This window comes from Nomascus leucogenys, chromosome 11 (genome assembly GCF_006542625.1).
Source record: "Nomascus leucogenys isolate Asia chromosome 11, Asia_NLE_v1, whole genome shotgun sequence".
Classification (NCBI taxonomy): domain Eukaryota; kingdom Metazoa; phylum Chordata; class Mammalia; order Primates; family Hylobatidae; genus Nomascus; species Nomascus leucogenys.
Genome location: NC_044391.1, coordinates 72,355,075 through 72,373,162, shown reverse-complemented (window position 1 = coordinate 72,373,162; position 18,088 = coordinate 72,355,075). Strand labels below are relative to the sequence as shown.

At 41.8% G+C, this 18,088-nt stretch overlaps 1 protein-coding gene across 1 annotated transcript in view; it reads left to right on the top strand.

Moving 5' to 3' along the window:
* Positions 1 to 5,723: 5,723 nt before the first annotated feature.
* MINDY4B (MINDY family member 4B) overlaps positions 5,724 to 18,088 on the top strand; it is a 34,938-nt gene continuing 22,573 nt past the window's right edge. Inside the window, exons 1-5 of the mRNA XM_030822718.1 lie at positions 5,724 to 5,836; positions 6,074 to 6,101; positions 7,744 to 7,911; positions 16,788 to 16,907; positions 17,678 to 17,769. Coding sequence (XP_030678578.1) covers positions 5,724 to 5,836; positions 6,074 to 6,101; positions 7,744 to 7,911; positions 16,788 to 16,907; positions 17,678 to 17,769 — 521 coding nt within the window. The remainder of the gene's footprint in view (positions 5,837 to 6,073; positions 6,102 to 7,743; positions 7,912 to 16,787; positions 16,908 to 17,677; positions 17,770 to 18,088) is intronic.

The following is an 18,088-nucleotide window of genomic DNA, read 5'->3' as shown; positions in this document are numbered from 1 at the left end:
TGGTTGCATAGTCCTTTTCAGTTAGCAGAAAACTTCCAGGCCCCTGGAAGATTTATAGCAACCCCAAGAGGCCAACCAAGCAGGAATTGTCCCTATTTTGAAGATAAACACCAAAAAGTAATTGCACTCTTGCTATGTGCCACTGTTCTAAATGCTTTTCGGGTATTAATTAATGATTCCTCAAAGTGACCTAGTGAAAGAGCTGATACTGTTATCCACATTTTATAAGAGTAGAAACTGAGGCAAAGAGGTGAAATTGTTGGCCCAAGATCACTGCCAGTAAATAGATGTGGTGGACACACGCTAGGGTGACCCCACCCCAATACCAACCAGTGATGCTTCTGAGGAATCCTCTCTCCCGAGCGTGGGCAGGACCTGTGCTTGTTTCTTGCCAGTGGAATATGGCAAAGGTGATGAGATGTCACTCCCATGATTACATATGGCAAAGGTGAAGGGATTCTACAGATGTAACTAAGATCCTTAACCAGTTTGACTTTGAGTTAATCAAAAGGGAGATTATCCTGGGTGGGTCTGACCTCATCAAGTGAGTTCTTTATAAGAGCAGTTTCCCCAGGATCAGAGACTTCAAGCAGCAGAGATTCCCTCTTTCCTGCTGGTCTTGAAGAAACAAGTTCTACAGTCACAAGGAAATGAGTTCTGCCAAGAACCATGTGAGCTTAGGAAAGGATCCCAAGTCTAGACGTGACTGCAGACTTTCACTGCTGCCTTGTGAGATCCTGAGCAGAGGACCCGGCTAAGCCATGCCCAGACTCCTGGCCCCTGAAAGCTGTGAGATAACATATGGGTGGTGTTAAGCCACCAAGTCTGTGGTAATTTGTTACACAGAATGGACAACTATCAAAGAAGAGGAGCAGAGATTCCCACCCAGTGTGACTCCAGGAACTGTGTGACAAGTGCTGGTTACCAGGTTCTTTTGGACACCAAAGGAGAGAGGTATTTTACCACACCAACCAGTTTTCCAATCCCCCAACACTAAGTAGGTGTCCTACAATTCAATTCAATCTCACACTACCCAGAGCTAGTGTCACACTCTCCCGGTGTCAGGGCTCAGTCCCACAGACTGCCTTCACTTCAGATGCCAGTTGCAAGGATCATGTCACCCGTACCTCTGATAGACTGGCTGTGAATCAGGGGTTCCCATGACCCCCTGATAATTTGTTAATTTGCTAGACTGGCTCACAGAACTCAGGAAGCCACTTTCTTTACACTTACTAGTTTATTATAAAGGATGCAAATAAACAGCCAAATGAAGATGTATGCAAGGCCAGGTCTGGGGTGGGGGGTCCTGAGTGTAGGAGCCTCTGTCTCTGGTGGAGTTGGGATGCAACACCCTCCTAGCATGTGGATGTGTTTGCCAACTTGGAACTTCCCTAAACCCTGTTGTTTACCGACTTTCGTGGAGGCTTCATGACATAGCCATTATTGATTAAGCCATCGGCCATTGGTGATTAACTCATCTCCACCCCTTCTTTCTTCCCCACAGGCTGGGTTGTGAGCTAAAAGTTCCAAACATCTAATCAAGGCTTGGTCTTTCTGGGGACAAACCCTGTTCTGGAGCTGCTTAGGGGCCCACTAAGAGTAGCTCATTAGAATAAAAGATGCTTCTATCACTACCATCACTCAAGAAATTCCAAGGGTTTTAGGAACCAGGGAGAAAGACCAAATATAGATTTCCTATTATACCACACTGGTCTTTACGGCCTTTGAAGGTGATGACTGGGGCCCATACCAATGACTAGGGGACCAGCCAAAGGTCAATGACTGAGGTACCGAGTTGGGACCAATGCCTATGTTTCTTCACTTCAGGACTTTTGATTTCTAACCGTGTCCCTGACTCATTCCGCCACTGCTAAAGTACACAAAGGCATAAAAGATAAAATGGGTTTTTTTCTCCAGAAAAAATAAAATGTTTAAAGGAGAAGTTTAACATATAAGAGCCAAGAAAATGTTGATTAAAGGTTAGGAGTTTTTATATAAGTCATATACATCATGACTTTATAAGTCAAAGAAGTGTGGAAAGTGAAGCTCAGAGACCCTAAGTGACTTCTCCAAGGCTATACAGTCATGGAGGAGGAGCTGGGATTTCACCCTGGGTCTGACCTCCACCTTCTTCCTCCTCCCTATAGCACCAAAGAACAAAGGGAGAATATTTCAGCCATCTTCTAGTTTCCAGTGGATTGGCAGAATTCTTCTAGGAAGGGATATAATCAGGAAATTTCCATCTCCACAGAAAGTATTACTAAAGAAAATGCATGGTAATTAAAGCATAAAGGATTTAACTTAATCCTAAGGAAGAGCTTTCCAGGGATAAGGTTAATTAAACGCTAACGAGATTTTGCTTTAAAAAAAATCAAAAGCCTCGAAAATTCTGCTTTCAGATTTCTGTTTATGAAACATCACATGAAAACAGCAAGAAGAAAGGTTGGGGATGATTTTGCAAGCTAGTCAAAATGCTTGCAAGCCCAAGGTTTTCAACTTTGACTATAAGGCTGAATTGAGTAAATAATTGTAAAGATCAGTCAGAGCTTTCTGGGAGACTATAGCAAATGTTAATGGCATTAAATTTTATGTATTAATTTCCAGGTTTGAAATACATACTAGCTTTTCTCATGATATCATTCATATTTTTAAAAATTACCCAAAAAGAAAGCAAACGGACTCAGCTGCAGATTTCTGCACTCACACAGTGCATCTCCTTTATAGGTGGATGATTTCGGACCCTCCACTATCTATCCCCCATTGCGGGGCCACAGAAACTCTCCTTCTCCACCATGGCCCCTGCTTCGTACTTGTGCTTTCTTTTTGCTGTTGCAGACCCCTTGCTGCCTGATACCCCATATTCAGTCCCAATCCTTTGCTGCATCAGGAGCAGTCTTGGGACAAGAGCTTTAGATGACTTCATATGCTATAAGGAGGGAGCAAGGACATAAAAATTGAAGAGGGAAATCTCATATTCCACATATTTCTGTACCCTCCCTTGCCCCCTCTCTCCAGACCTGGTCCAGGATTCTCCAACCCCACCTCTGCTTCCCAACCTTTTTCTTGCAGCCAGGCTTCCTGCTCTAAGTCTTTTAATAAAATGCCCCAAAGAATGGTGATTTTCTCTGGATGTGGCTGAATTGCATTCTTAACCCTTGGTGTATTCCAGAGACCAGCCCTTTCCATATGAAGGACCTACGTGAAAGAGGAGAGAAAGGTGGGAGAAGGAAAGACAACACTTTCTTTATTGAAAAGTGAGATCATTAATTCCCTGGGACAAAAGTAATAAAAGGGCTGGGCAAGAGATGATCACAAACAGTGTTGAAACCTGGTAATTTGTGTCAAATGTCTTTAAATGACCACATTATGTGATTCAGTCATTTCACTTCTGGGGATTAAGTCTAAATAAACAATGGAAAGACAAATAAGATCTAAACAAATAGAGTGATATACAATGCTCATAGAAGTCTCAATATGGTAAAGATATGAAATTATCCCCATTTCATAGATGAATAAACTGAGGCATAGAGAGATTACATAAACTGTCTAAGGTGGTATAGCAAGTAAGAGGTGAAACCATGATTCAAAACTAAGCAGTCTGGGCCAGAGCCCATGCTCTTAACTACCCTGCTGTCTTGCCCATCCCCTGTGCTCCTGCTGTTCCACTGCGTTTTCCTCGCTGCGTGTCTATTTCTTGCACTACGAAGAGCAGGAACCACATCCGGTTCACCTCGGGACCTCCAAGTCCCTGGTGTGTAGGGAAGAGTCAAAATACATTTATTGAACTCAACAAGATAGTTTATTCGTAAGTTATCTAATCATTGGGATTTATGCTTCTACCTTTACAGAATTCTCTGTAAATTAGGGCACAGATGTAGCCAAAAATACACAGATTTAATAATGAGTCTTAAAAAAATAGTTTCCTTAGCTGCTCCCCTCTTCTGGTTTTGGGTTGTTAAATAATTTAAATGGCAGATCCAGAATTTATTTTTTAATACGATTTTTTAAATAGGAAATTCCAGAACATTTCTCATCATATTATTTGAGAACAAGAATTATGTAATTTCTTATTTTTTTCTACACTGTGGGTGCCCAATAAATATTAATACTGATGCCACTATTAAAATTATAAAACTATAAACAGTAGTGAAGTGTCTTTTTTTAAAAAAAGATTTTATGGTTACTGAAGGGAAATAAAAAATGATTTATTTAGGCCTCTTATGTTTATAATAAACATAGTAAATCTGATGGACATTTATGAGACCTGTGGAAATAAGGTAGTTAAACCACCACCAAAAATTAGTTGAAGAAACTGGTGGTGGAGCACTCCTAAGCAAGACTGTGGACACCTAAACCCACCTCTGGTTTCTTTAGTGCCTTGCTACGTTTCAAGGTCTTTGCAATATTATAAATAACCAGTCCCCTCAACCCTGACCACTCTAGTCACAATAAATCCAGAGAGCCTCTTTGTCTTGACCTCTTAGCATTCCCAGGATTTTATATAACTCATGATTAGAAATGTTTATAGAGAAAACGACCTCCTATTGAAGAGGTTCAAGATTTATATTCAACCAAGTCAGAAGGAGCAAGAGAAAACTTTTACCGGTAACCAGTATTGTTTTTGATAAACACCATTATATTAGGGTCCTCCAGAGACATGGAGCCAGTAGGCAATATATATATACACACGTACATATATACAATTGTGAGGGCAGTCATGCAATTGTGAGGGCTGGCAAGTCTAAAAATTAAAATTGCAGGGCAGACCAGCAATCTGGAGTCCCAGGGAAGAGTTGATGTTTCAGTCTTGAGTCCAAAGCCTGTCTGAAGCATTCCTTCTTCCTTGGGGGACCATTTTAAGGCCTTCAACTGATGAGATAAGGTCCATCCACATTGCAAAGGGTAATTGGCTTTATTCAAAGTTAACGGATGTAAATGTTAATAACATCTTTTAAAAAAGACCTTCACAGCAACATCTAGATTGGTGTTTACATGAGTACCATGTAGGCAACTCAGCCTAGCCAAATTAACACATGAAATTAATCCTCAAAACCATCAATATTCTTTATTATACCAGTGACTGCAGCTATAATTCACTAAGCCAGTAAGAAGAGACATAATGATATAACTTTTGGACTTCTCCCTGAAACAAATCAGACCAGTTCTTCAACTGTGCAAGATTTCTGGGTACTAAACTCTACAGCAAATGCCAGTTGGCCAGTGTCTTTTTTGGCCTATATATTATCCAACAGTAGTTGATAAAGTTTTCTGATGTCAGCAGGATGGTTTTTACTCACTTTCGGCTATGCATTTCTGCTCCACAAACACTTCCAAGAAGGCATTATAGCATTAAAAACTATCACATTCCACCACCAGCATAGTATCTCTCACCAATTAAATTATCCCAATTGCTTTGATACAGATAATTGCAATCCCTTCGTTTATAAATCTGTGTCTTGGATTAAACATTCATGGTCCCTATATAGTGAACAAAAACACACAGACTATTTTACCTCTAATGAAAGTTTAATCATGATCTGATAGCAGGGGCTTACAGTGCGCTCAGAGCAGCAATTGTGTGGAGTGATCTCTTTGCTGGTCAAAAGTAGGGGTGGCACACTTCCTCTAGCCATCTGTTTCAGCCACCTCGCTTGCTTCTCCACAGCCCAACCTCTCTCTCCTATCATAAGAACTTCCCTTTTTCAGTTCCTCCCATTCTCCAAATGGATATGGAGATCTTGGGCCAGGAACAAAGCTCCGAACAGCTGGATATAGAGGAGATCTCAAGGAAAATTTCATTCCTTGACAAATGGAGGGACATCTTTAGTTATCACAGGTAAGGTGTTCTCATTCTCTCATTTCTTTAGAAACAAAGGAATTTTCCGTGTTTAAGTAATCAACTTATAAGCTTGCAACATGAGAAATTTCCTTTATAGATTTACCTTTAAAATGCTTCAGGCATAACTATTCGTGGACAGAGACTTCCCTAGCAAGGTTGGGGTTTGGGAGGTTTGTGGATGTGAGGTTTGAAGAGAGTGAGTAATTTACTTGATGTTTTCTCTTTCATTTAAAGGTTGGGAACCAATAATACAACTCCTCAGGTAATTACTTTTCCCAAAGCCAGTGTGTTCTTCTTTAGTTGCTTCTTCAAACAATCACATTAACAGCATACTCTGCATTTATTCTTTGCACATAATGTCACTCAGGCACTGGCATTTAACACGTGAAAACATAAAACTGAAAGCCTGTCGAAGATTTTTTTCTTGTGCTTTTTTATGGATTTCTCTTTCTACTTCTAAGAGCTATGTTTTTATCATTAAGAGCATCATATGGTTATTATTTTAGAAAAAAGGTAATATTAAAATCTAAAGTTCCCACATTTGTGAAATAACACTGGATTGTGACAACTAAGTGCTTCTGTGTCCCTGAAGAAAAGCAGTTTTGAAAATAGTTATCATCTTTATTCAGCTTGTGAAAAATCATTTTCCTTTACCGTTTTAAAATAAGAGAAAGATGACTGAATTCTGGTGCTAAAAAGGTATTTTAAAATCTGATATACAATATAAGATGAAAGATGTTTGTACCTCATGTAAACTGAAAAGGTCAGAAGGTAATGGACTTTGTATTTCAGGTATTACTTCAATCACTGAGCAAACACAGCATAAAATATTAAGGTGGTTTTCATGGCACTAGTATATATGATCAAGCAATTGAATCATTAATATTTTAACTATAATGCTAAAGCTTCTTGCCCCAAGTAGCCTATGATCAAAAGTCTTATTTATGCTAAAACTCTCTTAACCACAGTCTAAATTAGAATCAGAGCAATAATGCTTCTATTTTAGTCTTGGAAGTATTAAATGGAGATATCTATCATTTGGGGGGATAGAACATTCAAAAGATAAAACAATCTTTAAGAGAAAAAGAAGTCAAGTTATGCTTTACACAAGGTGGGAAAAACCCATTGGCACAAATATAAAGATTTTCCATTTGATTTACAAAATGCATCTTAGCTGATCAGTAGTCTGTGACTTGAATGCTGTGCTTCTGAGATAAGAAAGAATCTTTGCCTCTAGGAATACAGAAAAACTAAGAAGGCAGTTTCCCTCATGTTTCAGCCACCAATAGGACAGATTTGTTTCACAACATTAGTATATAAGCTAAGTATATTTGAAGAAGAGTTGTTGCTAACTTATAGTGACATGTCATGAGAATCAGTCAAGAAAAGTGAAAATAAATTTTTTTAAAGGTAGAGGGTGGATTTTTTTCAGGAAAAAGAATGATTAAACTCACTTGTTGGGGAGTAGGAATCTGAAAGAATTAAAAAGAGATAACCTGACTTCATTTATTGGCCAGTTAACAATGTAATGAGAAACACTTTGTGTAGACTGGAAAGATTCGTTCAAAGTTTATAAAATGTTGTCTTCTCAAAACAAGAGACAGTGACATTTACATTCTTCTCTAAACATAATTTCAAGTCAAGGTCTTGATGGCATTAATTATGTTTCCATAGTTACATTTAACCTCTCCAAGTCACATAAACCCTTACGAGAAACCCCTTTGACACAGATGCTGGGATTTTTCTGCCTCTTTTATTGCTATTTATCACAATTTTCAGACATCTTTGAAAGTGAGACAACATTTTCTGAACACTGATATTTCAGGGAGAGAAAGAGAAAATTTAAAACAAGGTCATCACCAGCTCTGTTTGCTTTGTCTTTTGTGGGGGTGGTATTTGTACAGAATCATGAAGGCAACCATACATCTGCTGATGAAAATGAAGATGGAACAGGAATATCTCGGCCCAAAGGACAAGGACATTTGCCATCAAGGGGCCTTTGTTCTATTCCCAACTGCTCTATCATCTCTTCAAATTTGGGCGGCTTTCCTATCTCCCTAGCAATGGCCACGGTAAGTATAGCTTGTCAATTAAACATGAAATGAAATGTAATCTTCCCAAAACAACAAGGCTGGGGAATCTTATCTGCTGTCATGTAAGAGTATATTGAAGATAAGACTACAGATGGTTGTAATTGGTAAAAAGAGAATATAATTAAAATGACTTATTTATGGTATTCTTCAAGGACACTGGTGGTAGTACAGCCCTTTCCTCCCAAACTCTGAGTCTCTCTTTATTCAGTTTCTCAATTTGACAGTGAAATTTGAGGGAATGAGTTAGTTACATTCAAATAACTCACTATAGAAGGTAGAATAGGACAGACTTTCTAAGTGGCAGACTGTGGAGTGCTGCAAATGCAAAAGACGATGTAGAAATGTAAGAAAGTACCCCACCTGTATGCATGCAGGAGGGAGAGAGCTGGGGAAACTTGTGAGGCCCTGTCCTGGGCAAGTAGCTAATCTCAAGAAAGAAACAGTTTTCTGGGGCTACCAATTAATATGCAGATTTGAAAAGAACATGACATTTCAGGACCCAAATCACCAGGATCTGTAAGCTGCTGGTCCCAGGGACCATTTACTCAAATCAAGACTTCACCAGGGTGGGGGCAAGGGGCTGAGGCAGAGATCCAGCCAGGAGTCAAAACTAAAGGCATCTCATTGGGTCAAATAGGCCAAAGCTGGAGGCAATGCCTTGGCAAATGTCCAAAGGACCAGCTGTCACGGTCAAAAAGATGCCATTGGAAACTTGGGAAGCAGAGGCAAGGGTCAAGCCAAGGCAAAAGTACCAGAGAGGCTGAGATGCCCCTCCCATTGGATTGCTCTCCAGTGTGGCCCTTGAAATCATAATGAAACTCGGGACTTCTCAAGACAATTTCCCCATCATCACCCTATCTCCTAAACCTCCACATTACATCCTAGAAGCTCAGGCAGGGACCTCTACTCAGGGCCTTAAGAATGAGAGTTGGAAGAGGGACCTTCTTCCTGAGGACGTGCTGTCACACACACGTTTGGAGAAACAACCCAGGACCAGCCTAGGCATCTGGGCAAAGACCAGCAACATTGGCCCTGCAGTCAGGCCTGCCATGTACATCGAGTTGCACAGTTTGTGCACTGCACACAAGATTCCAGCTGAAAGTATGAGTGGGGACTAAAATCCCCTCCGGGGAAATCACATGAAGCCTAACGCAGAGTTTCCATCTGCTTTTTGAGCATGAAGGCTGGTGACCCTGACTGCAGTATTTCCAGCTTCGATATAACTTTTCCTTAAGCTCCCCGAGACAAGACACAATCAAATGCAGGGACCACACAGACCCTGGATTCCTTTTTATCATACAAAACCTCCCAGGCTTCACTGAACAACTTTCTCCACCATCACACTTGCAGTACAGATGCACTGGGAGGCCTCACTTGCTCTTTCTCATTGTCGAAAATCTATCTGCCTTGGCCGGGCATGGTGGCTCACATCTGGAATCCCAGCACTTTGGGAGGCTGAGGCAGGGGGATTGCTTGAGGCCAGGAGTTCAAGACCAGCCTGGCCAACATGGCAAAACCCCATCTTTACTAAAAATACAAAAATTAGCCAGGCATGGTGGCACATGCCTGTAGTTCCAGCTACTCAGGAGACTGAGGCAGGAGAATCGCTTGAACCCAGGAGGCAGAGGTTGCAGTTAGCCAGGATCCCGCAACTGTACTCCAGCCTGGGCAACAGAGTGAGACTCTGTCAAAAAAAAAAAAAAAAAAAAAAAAAGAAAAAGAAAAGAAAAGAAAGAAAATCTATCTGCCTTAATCCACCTTGCTTCCCTCTTTTTGCTCAAATGCCTGAAGTCACAGGAAGATGGGCAGGTATGCAGAGCTCCTGGAACACTGCACTCAGCTCAGTGGCCTTGAAGCCTCTGGATGGAGCCTTAAATGTATCTTATATAGATACTTAATCGCTGTCCTTTCAAGCAATGAAGACAGATAATATGTAATCCTAGCCAGGGCCCCCAGGCCTCAGTGATTCTGCTGCCTACACTGTGGTATAGACCAGAAGTTAGAGCAACTATCTGCATTTTACTTGACAAGGAAATTTTTTAATGAAAAACTTTAATAAAAATGTGTTCTTGGCTTCTGCAATAAATTTCTTTGGAGAATGTCATTTTAAAATTTACACGTATCTGAAAAATAGGCTACCTTTTATGTGAAAATGAGAGACAATTATGATTCTATATTGATACGTGCCTGTAAAAGAAGTAATTCCAGAAGGCTTCCTAAAACACAACAGTGGGTACAAGGGAGACATGGATGGCAGGGCGTCTTCACCACATACCTTTTTGTCTCTCTGGATTTTGAACCACGTGAATATACTATTTTTTTAAACACACACACAAATTTTAAAAATAGAAAAAGTATTCACAGATGTTTGCAAAATCTTCTAGTCTTTCTCTGTATTGGGGAGGCGAAAAACTCTGAGTCTGAATATTCCCACTTATCTACAAACACAAACATGATGCAACTGGGGACTGCCCTGTGACTATGCCAAGGTAATGTTCTCCCTTTGGAAAAGGCTGGGAGACAAAAGATTTAGAAATGAAGTTGATGGGGTGTTAAGAAAGCCCCAGAAATAGAGATAATTCATTTTTCTTTAAAAAAAATAAATTTGGATTTATTCCCATTATATGGGCCAGATGATCGTGAGTCCTTTAAATAGCAGTAGCATTAATTAAACACATCCTGGGAATTCAGGATGACAAGCTTGGGATTCTAAATATGCTTGTTCTAGGGAGGCAGTTTGGAAGCTTGACCAATTCTAATCGATGTTTCAGCAGTGCAGCCACCTGGCAAATTGTCAGAGCTATTGAATCCTAATACCACTCCAAAATGCCTTTTGTTGTCATTCTGCTATTCTTTTCTCTTCTCTGTTTGGATTATGGATGCATGGCATTTCCTGACATTGGCACACACTGTCTCTTTGCTGGGAATCTTCTCTGAAAGTGGGGGTTGGGTAAAGCACCCTACGCACCTTCGCTTTCCTTAGCTCTCCTGTTTCTCACCTTTTGCTGTCCTCTTTCCAATACTACAGCTTTCTTCCTTTCTCCAGCCTGACACCTTTGAACATATGTGGTGGAACAAACCCTGGCCAAGGCTGCTGGCTCAGGTGAAATCGTGGGAAAGGTGAGCATCGCCTCTAGGCTATTCCACCAGCCCCACCAAATGACCTTCCTTCTCTCCAGTGGCAGTTTCCCATCCTCTCCCACTCCCAGGCCCTTTTCTGGACTCAGCCTTGAACACAATTCTGTAGCTGCAATATTATCCAGAAGAATCATAGTAAAATTGTAATACAAACAGACCAAAATATTCTGGAGAGACTCAAATGAATGAAGCTCTGAAATGGGATAATAGGCAAGGTGTGCTTTTTGGGAGAAGGAAGCACAGCCTGGTGCCCCCCCCATAAGGTCTAGCTCATAGATGGGTCTTGATAGGTGTGAGTTAACAAATTCAGTGCCTCTGGATAATCCTCTAGTGCACCTCAGGCTAGAGTAGAGGTGTCCTTTGTGTGCCCCTCCAGAGGCATGGTCCACTCTTCTCCAACCTACTCTCTGCCCAGTAGAGAGGCTGACCTGTAGCAAGACTGACCTCCATCAGCAGGGTGCCCTCCTCCTCTGGCTTCCTGTTGAGTTTGAGCAATGGGAAGCCCTGAAAGGAGGGAAGGGAAGTGAAGTCGGGTTGCTCGTGGCTAGCTGAGTCCCTCTCCTCTCATGGCAGTCCATTCCCCAGGACTCTCTCCTTTCTGGTTCAAGTCACCATTCCTTTGTGTGCTCCTTCAGGTCTAGGGGTCATAAGGACTTCCCACTGTTGCTGGGACACTGCATTAGCCATTCTGGTGTCCCCACACCGAGCCCACATCTTTATAGATAGTCTCTGTCTTAAATGTTCCTCAAAATTAATTATCTGACTTGAGAAATGCCATCTGTTTCCTGCTGGGACGCTGGGCTGGTACAAGTTGAAAGGCTTGCATTTGGGTCCTGGCACTGCCATTTACTATATACATGACCTTGCATGTGCCACTTAGCTGACCTAGGCCTCTAGTCCTTTCACTGTAAAATGAAAGAGTCAAATTAGAATTTTAAAAATTCAACAAATACCTATTTTGAGCCTACTACATACCAGGCACTATGCCAGACGCTAAGAAATTGATGGCGAACATGACAGAACCAAGAGTCTACTACTCTGTTAGTTGGTCTAGGATAGAAATGTCTTCTTAGAACATCTTGGAATCTCTGATTCCATGATGGTCTAGTAATTCATAAGGCAAGAAGAGATTAAGGGAAGGAGCTTTAAAGAGGATTAGTCTACCTCAAGTTAGGGGTGGGCAGGTGGTCACAGGGAAGCTCTAAACCCGGGACAAAGTACAAGGCAGTCAGGGTAAGAACATTAAACCTGTTGGAAAGAATGATTCAGGGCCTCTATCTTTGAATGTGTGTGTAAATGATGATCACCATCACTGTCATCACAGCAATCAAACAGAACAAAGTGCCAGGAAAGAAAGGAATTCTTCACAAATATAGAATACTAGCAAAGCACAAAGAGAAAAACTATAAATCATGCTTGATTATGTTAATAATAATCATGGCAGCCACTTATGAGGACCATTTACCATCTGTTTCTAGTTACTAGACAGCCCAACAGCACATGTAATTATGTGTTAGGTTAATCTCATTATAAATAATATCTGATATTTGAAAGTAAATATTACACAAGTAAGTTGGGTCATCTTTGTCACACTGGCCAATGGGGCCTGGCCAGAGAGACCTGCAGCCCTCTGTTTTTAGGTCTCCTCAGAGGGACAGCTGGAGAGAGAAGCTTCTAAGTTGGAGGTGGGAACTGGCAACAGAAACAAGAGTGTGGTTTGGCTTGCAGAACTTTTAAAATTGGATTTAAATTCTAAGCCTTCTTAGTCTCAACGGTCTTAATCTTCTACATTTATACACAGCTTTTCCTCTCTTATTGCTGCCAGTCTCTGGTCTTTTCCCATCTGTGTTGGGACTTTCTTCCATACAGCACAAGATGTTCCTGCGTAGCAGGCTGTGTTTTCACAAAGGTAATAACACCCTACATTTACTTAGCACTTACGGTTCCCAAAGCCCTTTGCCATGCTTCTCTTTCAATAATAGCCAGGATGTGGACCAAGCAGGGGTTACCCCATTTCTGGATAAGTAAATTAAGTCTTAGAGAGGTTCAGTAATTTGTCCAAGTTCACATGGTCGGTAAGGAGCAGAACTGGGGTTTCTTTGCCCTTGAGTCAGGAGCAGTCTTTCTGTGCTGTGCAATCTCAATGTCAGGGAAACATTCTCCATTAGTTTTCAATGCCTGTCCTGGGGATGTTCTAGGTCTAGGGCTCTCTTTGACCATAGCACACACCAAGTCTGTGTCTTCCAGAGCAGCCTCTGTGCCTGTTCGCTGCCTCTCCTTGAAGTGCTGTTGCATTGAGACACAGAACACATAGTTTTTCTTCAAGTGGGTCCTTGCTCACCCTGAAGTGCACCTGCTCCCTTTTCTCAGTAGAGACAACCTTTTCTTTTGAGGGTGGAAGTACAGAGATGGCCGGGAAATAAATTCTAACCTTAAACCAGCCCCTGGGCCAACATAGGAAGAACGTTACAGATGCATGCTTCTCCCGCGTCTTTCCTTTTTAGAAACCAGTAGAGCCTACTCTCGGGGCCTGCTCCATGCACAGCTGGGAAGAGGTACCTCAGCTCTAGGCCCACTGAGCTCCATGCTCCGTTTGTCCACACTCTTTGACTGGCTGCAAGTGCCTGAATATGATATTCAAAGTCATCCAGGATCAGGCCCAGGGTACTTTGCAATCTGAGCTTCTACTCTTCTTCCTACCCCTTGGCCTACACACACACACACACACACACACACACACACACACACAGTTCCAGTCACACTGAACACTTACTTCTCATCCAGGGACACCCCAGGTACTGATGTGTGCATGTTTGTAGGTCTTTCTCTCTGTCCAGTCTCCCCTCTGTTACAGGTAACAGGCTGGTGTGTGGCATGTTTCAGAGTGTGAGCAAGGGGTGCTTCTAGGGATATGGCATTAAGTAACGTGTTACATATCATTGAGTTACCTAGTGAGAAAGTGATCCCCTTGTCCACTCTGACAGGTCAGAGAGAAGGACAGTACAGTAAAAGGCAGTACACATTCACACCTCTTTAATACTTCTTACCTCCCTTTAAAATTATTAAGAGTACAAGGCCCAGTCAGAGCTTTCACAGGCAGCAGTTTCTAGCTGTGATTTATAACATTGTTTTATTTTCATTATATTTTTATCATGTGTGGCAAATGATTTTGATTTCCATTTAAGGAAGTTATATAAAGTGTCCTTCTTAAATAGTTTCTAAGTTACAAAATGTGTCCCAAGCTAGTGAAAAGTATTAATTAGATAGATTTCACCCCCCTGCCACCTCCACCAGAACAGGTGCTGGTATCCATGGCTGAGACACTCACAGACGGTTCACATCACAGGACTTTTGTGCAGGCAACCCTCAATACTGGCCAGGAGCCTGGTAGACTTGCTGGGTGGCTAGATCCAGAAGAGAGATAACAATCACTACAGCTCTCAGGAAGCCACATCCATAGGAAAAGGGGAGAGTACTGTATCAAGGGAACACCCTGTGGGACAAAAGAATCTGAACCACAGCCTTCGGCCCTAGACCTTCCTTCTGACAGAGCCTACCCAAATGAGAAAGAATAAGAAAAACAACTCTGGTAATATGGCAAAACAAGGTTTTTTAATGCCCCCGCCAAAAAAATTACACTAGCTCACCAGCAATGGACCCAAACTGAGAATAAATCCCTCATTTACCTGAAAAAGGATTCAGGAAGTTGGTTATTAAGCTAATCAGGGAGGCACCAGGAAAAGGCGAAGCCCAATATAAGGAAGTCCAAAAAATGATACAAGAAGTGAAGGGAGAAATATTCAAGGAAATAGATAACATAAATAAAAAACAATCAAAACTTCAAGAAACAATGGACACACTTCTAGAAATGCAAAATGCTCTGGAAAGTCTCAGCAACAGAATTGAACTAGTAGAAGAAAGAAATTAGGCGCTCGAAGACAAGGTCTTCAAATTAACCCAGTTCAACAAAGACAAAGAAAAAAGAATCCGAAAATATGAACAAAGCCTCCAAGAAGTCTGGGATTATGTTAAATGACCAAGCCTAAGAATAATCAGCATTCTTCTATTATTCTAAGAATAATCAACAAGAAGAGGAATCTAAAAGTTTGGAAAATGTATTTGGGAGAATAATAGGGGAAAACTTCCCCAGCCTTGCTAGAGACCTAGACATCCAAATACAAGAAGCACAAACACCTGGGAAATTCATTGCAAAAAAATCATCACCTAGGCACATTGTCATCAGGTTATCTAAAGTTAAGATGAAGGAAAGAATCTTAAGAGCTGTGAGACAAGGTCAGGTGTCGTGGCTCCTGCCTGTAATCCCAGCACTTTGGGAGGCCAAGACGGGCAGATCACCTGAGGTCAGTAGTTCAAGAACAGGCTGGCCAACAGGGTGAAACCCTGTCTCTGCTAAAAACACAAAACGAGCCAGGTGTGTTTCAGTCAGGAGACTGAGGCAGGAGAATCACTTGAACCCAGAGGCTGAGGTTGCAGTGAGCCAAGATCGTGACACCATACTCCAGCCTGGGCAGCAGAGCGAGACTCTGTCTCAAAACAAAACAAAACAAAAAAAAGAGCTGTGAGACCAAAGTACCAAGTAACCTATGAAGGAAAACCTATCATATTAACAGCAGATTTCTCAGCAGAAATCCTACAAGCTAGAACAGATTGGGGCCCTATCTTCAGCCTCCTGAAGTATTAATTAGGTAATGGTTGGTACACAAAAATGATAGAAATCATAAAGATGACACTTACATGATTAAAGTAGGGCAGGTATTAAGGGAATGGGTAAAAATCCAGCTGAGTCTACTAACTGGGTGAACAAAGGCAAATACTCTAACTTATTTGGGCTTCGGTTCCCTCATCTGGATAAAAGCTGGATAATAGCACCTACTTCATAAAATTAAATGAAGGGAATAAATGGGAAGCCCTTATCCCAGTGCCTGGTTCATAGAAAATGCTCAGTAAATGCTAGATGCCATTGACCAGCCTCGTTCAAATGCCAGTTCTTCCATGAAGCCTTCCTGAGTACTTCAGTCAGAAGTTCTCTCTCCTCCCTCTGTTTTCTCATAGTACTTTTTACTTATCTTATGGAAAGTCACATGTTCTGTCTTGTACATAGCTGTGGGGTATTAGACTTTTTATATAACTATATCCCACACAAGACCTAGTACATGCTAAATGATCAATCAGTCTTTGATTTTGAATAGATTCCCTTTTTTCATACACTTGGTTTATAAAAAGTTTTGTTCCCATTTTTCTGGGAAGCTGTAACACATCCTCTTGAATCTCAACGTGCTGCAGAGTGTAGGAAAACCTCAAAGACCCTGGGACAGAGAGAATTCTTGTTTAAATTGCTACTGTACCAGGCTGGAAACATGAGATCCTGACTGTTCCTTTTTTCTGGAGTGAGAGACAAAAGCCCAAAGATGGGAGAGGCAAGGGTTACAAGTCATGGGTATGGGGGAAGAGCTGTAAACACAGAGCAGCCACGGTGAACTACAAGGTAGACGCCTGGCAAAGGAAGGAGAGACACGAGGGACAAATGTTGTCTAGACATCTTCTGCTCAGGAGTTCAGACAATTAAAATCGGGGACTAGAGTAATATGTAAGCCTGACTGTAGAAGGCAATGAGGCCCACCTCCTTGGCTTCACCATGAGGAATATGTCTAGGAAGAATTCTCTTTGGTTGAATCATTTCTTTCCCCTTTTTTCAGAAGCTGCGGCAGATCCTGTTTGGAAACACAGTCCATGTCTTCAGCTATAACTGGAAAAAGGCCTATTTCAGGTTCCATGATCCTTCTTCTGAACTAGCTTTCACTCTGGAAGTGGGAAAGGTAATAGCCAGTTCATAATTTTAAAAAACCTTATTCCCATGTTCCTTATCCATATATCCTTCCTGTCCACATCCATGTAAATGCATGTTTTCATTATAATCATATGTAGAAATATATTTATAATGTAAAGTTTAATCTTAAATGATAATAGACTATTTAAAATTACTTTGTAACAAATCTAAAAATCTGATACGGGTTGGGTGCAGTGGCTTACACCTGTAATCCCTGCTGTTTGGGAGGCTGAGGCAGGTGGATCACCTGAAGTCAGGAGTTCGAGACCAGTCTGGCCAACATGGTGAAACCCTCTCTTCTAAAAATACAAAAATTAGCTGGGTGTGGTGGCGCACACCTGTAATCCTAGCTACTCAGGAGGCTAAGGTAGGAGAATTGCTTGAACCCAGGTGGCAGAAGTTGCAGTGAGATGAGGGCAGGCCACTGCACTCCAGCCTGGGAGACAGAGCAAGACTGCACGCCCCCCACCGCCCCCTCCAAAAAAAACTGATATGAAGCAGGGACATGGTGAAGGCAAGATGGAGGAAGCCATACATCCCCAGTCACCAGTCCACAGGTCTCCACAAAGATGCTAGGCATTGCAGAATCCAGCCCAGCCACAGCACCAGCCACGGCCGCAGGGAGGAGTGGCACAAATATAGCATGGTGTCCCTTCGCAAAGCTCTGGGGGATACCAGGAGGGAAAAGCCTGCAGAGAAGAATAGATAACATTAATTTCCAAGAGTTCTTCACCTCGTCATTCATTCTCCTCATTTCAGGGAGGGGCCCGAAGCATTCAGATGGCTGTGCAAGGATCCATCATCAAATACTTGTTGTTTACCAGGAAAGGAAAAGACTGTAACCTTGGCAAGTAAGAGGACTGTGAGAAGTGCTTGAATTACCTATGTCACTAGAATCTTGATATGCTAAATAATTTTAACTGAAAAATTCAGGTTGTCTCAGAAAGGAAATCCACCTCCTAAGACAGAAATGGCCCTGTCTGTCCCAGAGAGGCTGGATTCTGCCACTGGGAAGGGCTCTGCTGGAGTCATTCTGAATGTTCAGTTGCAGGGATAATGTTGACAGGTTTTATGCTCTACTGCAGACCACTCTGTCAGGTAGAATTAAGCACCAGGTCTCAGGTGGGCCTACTTGTCCATATTTGATGGAAAGCGCTAACCTAATAATTA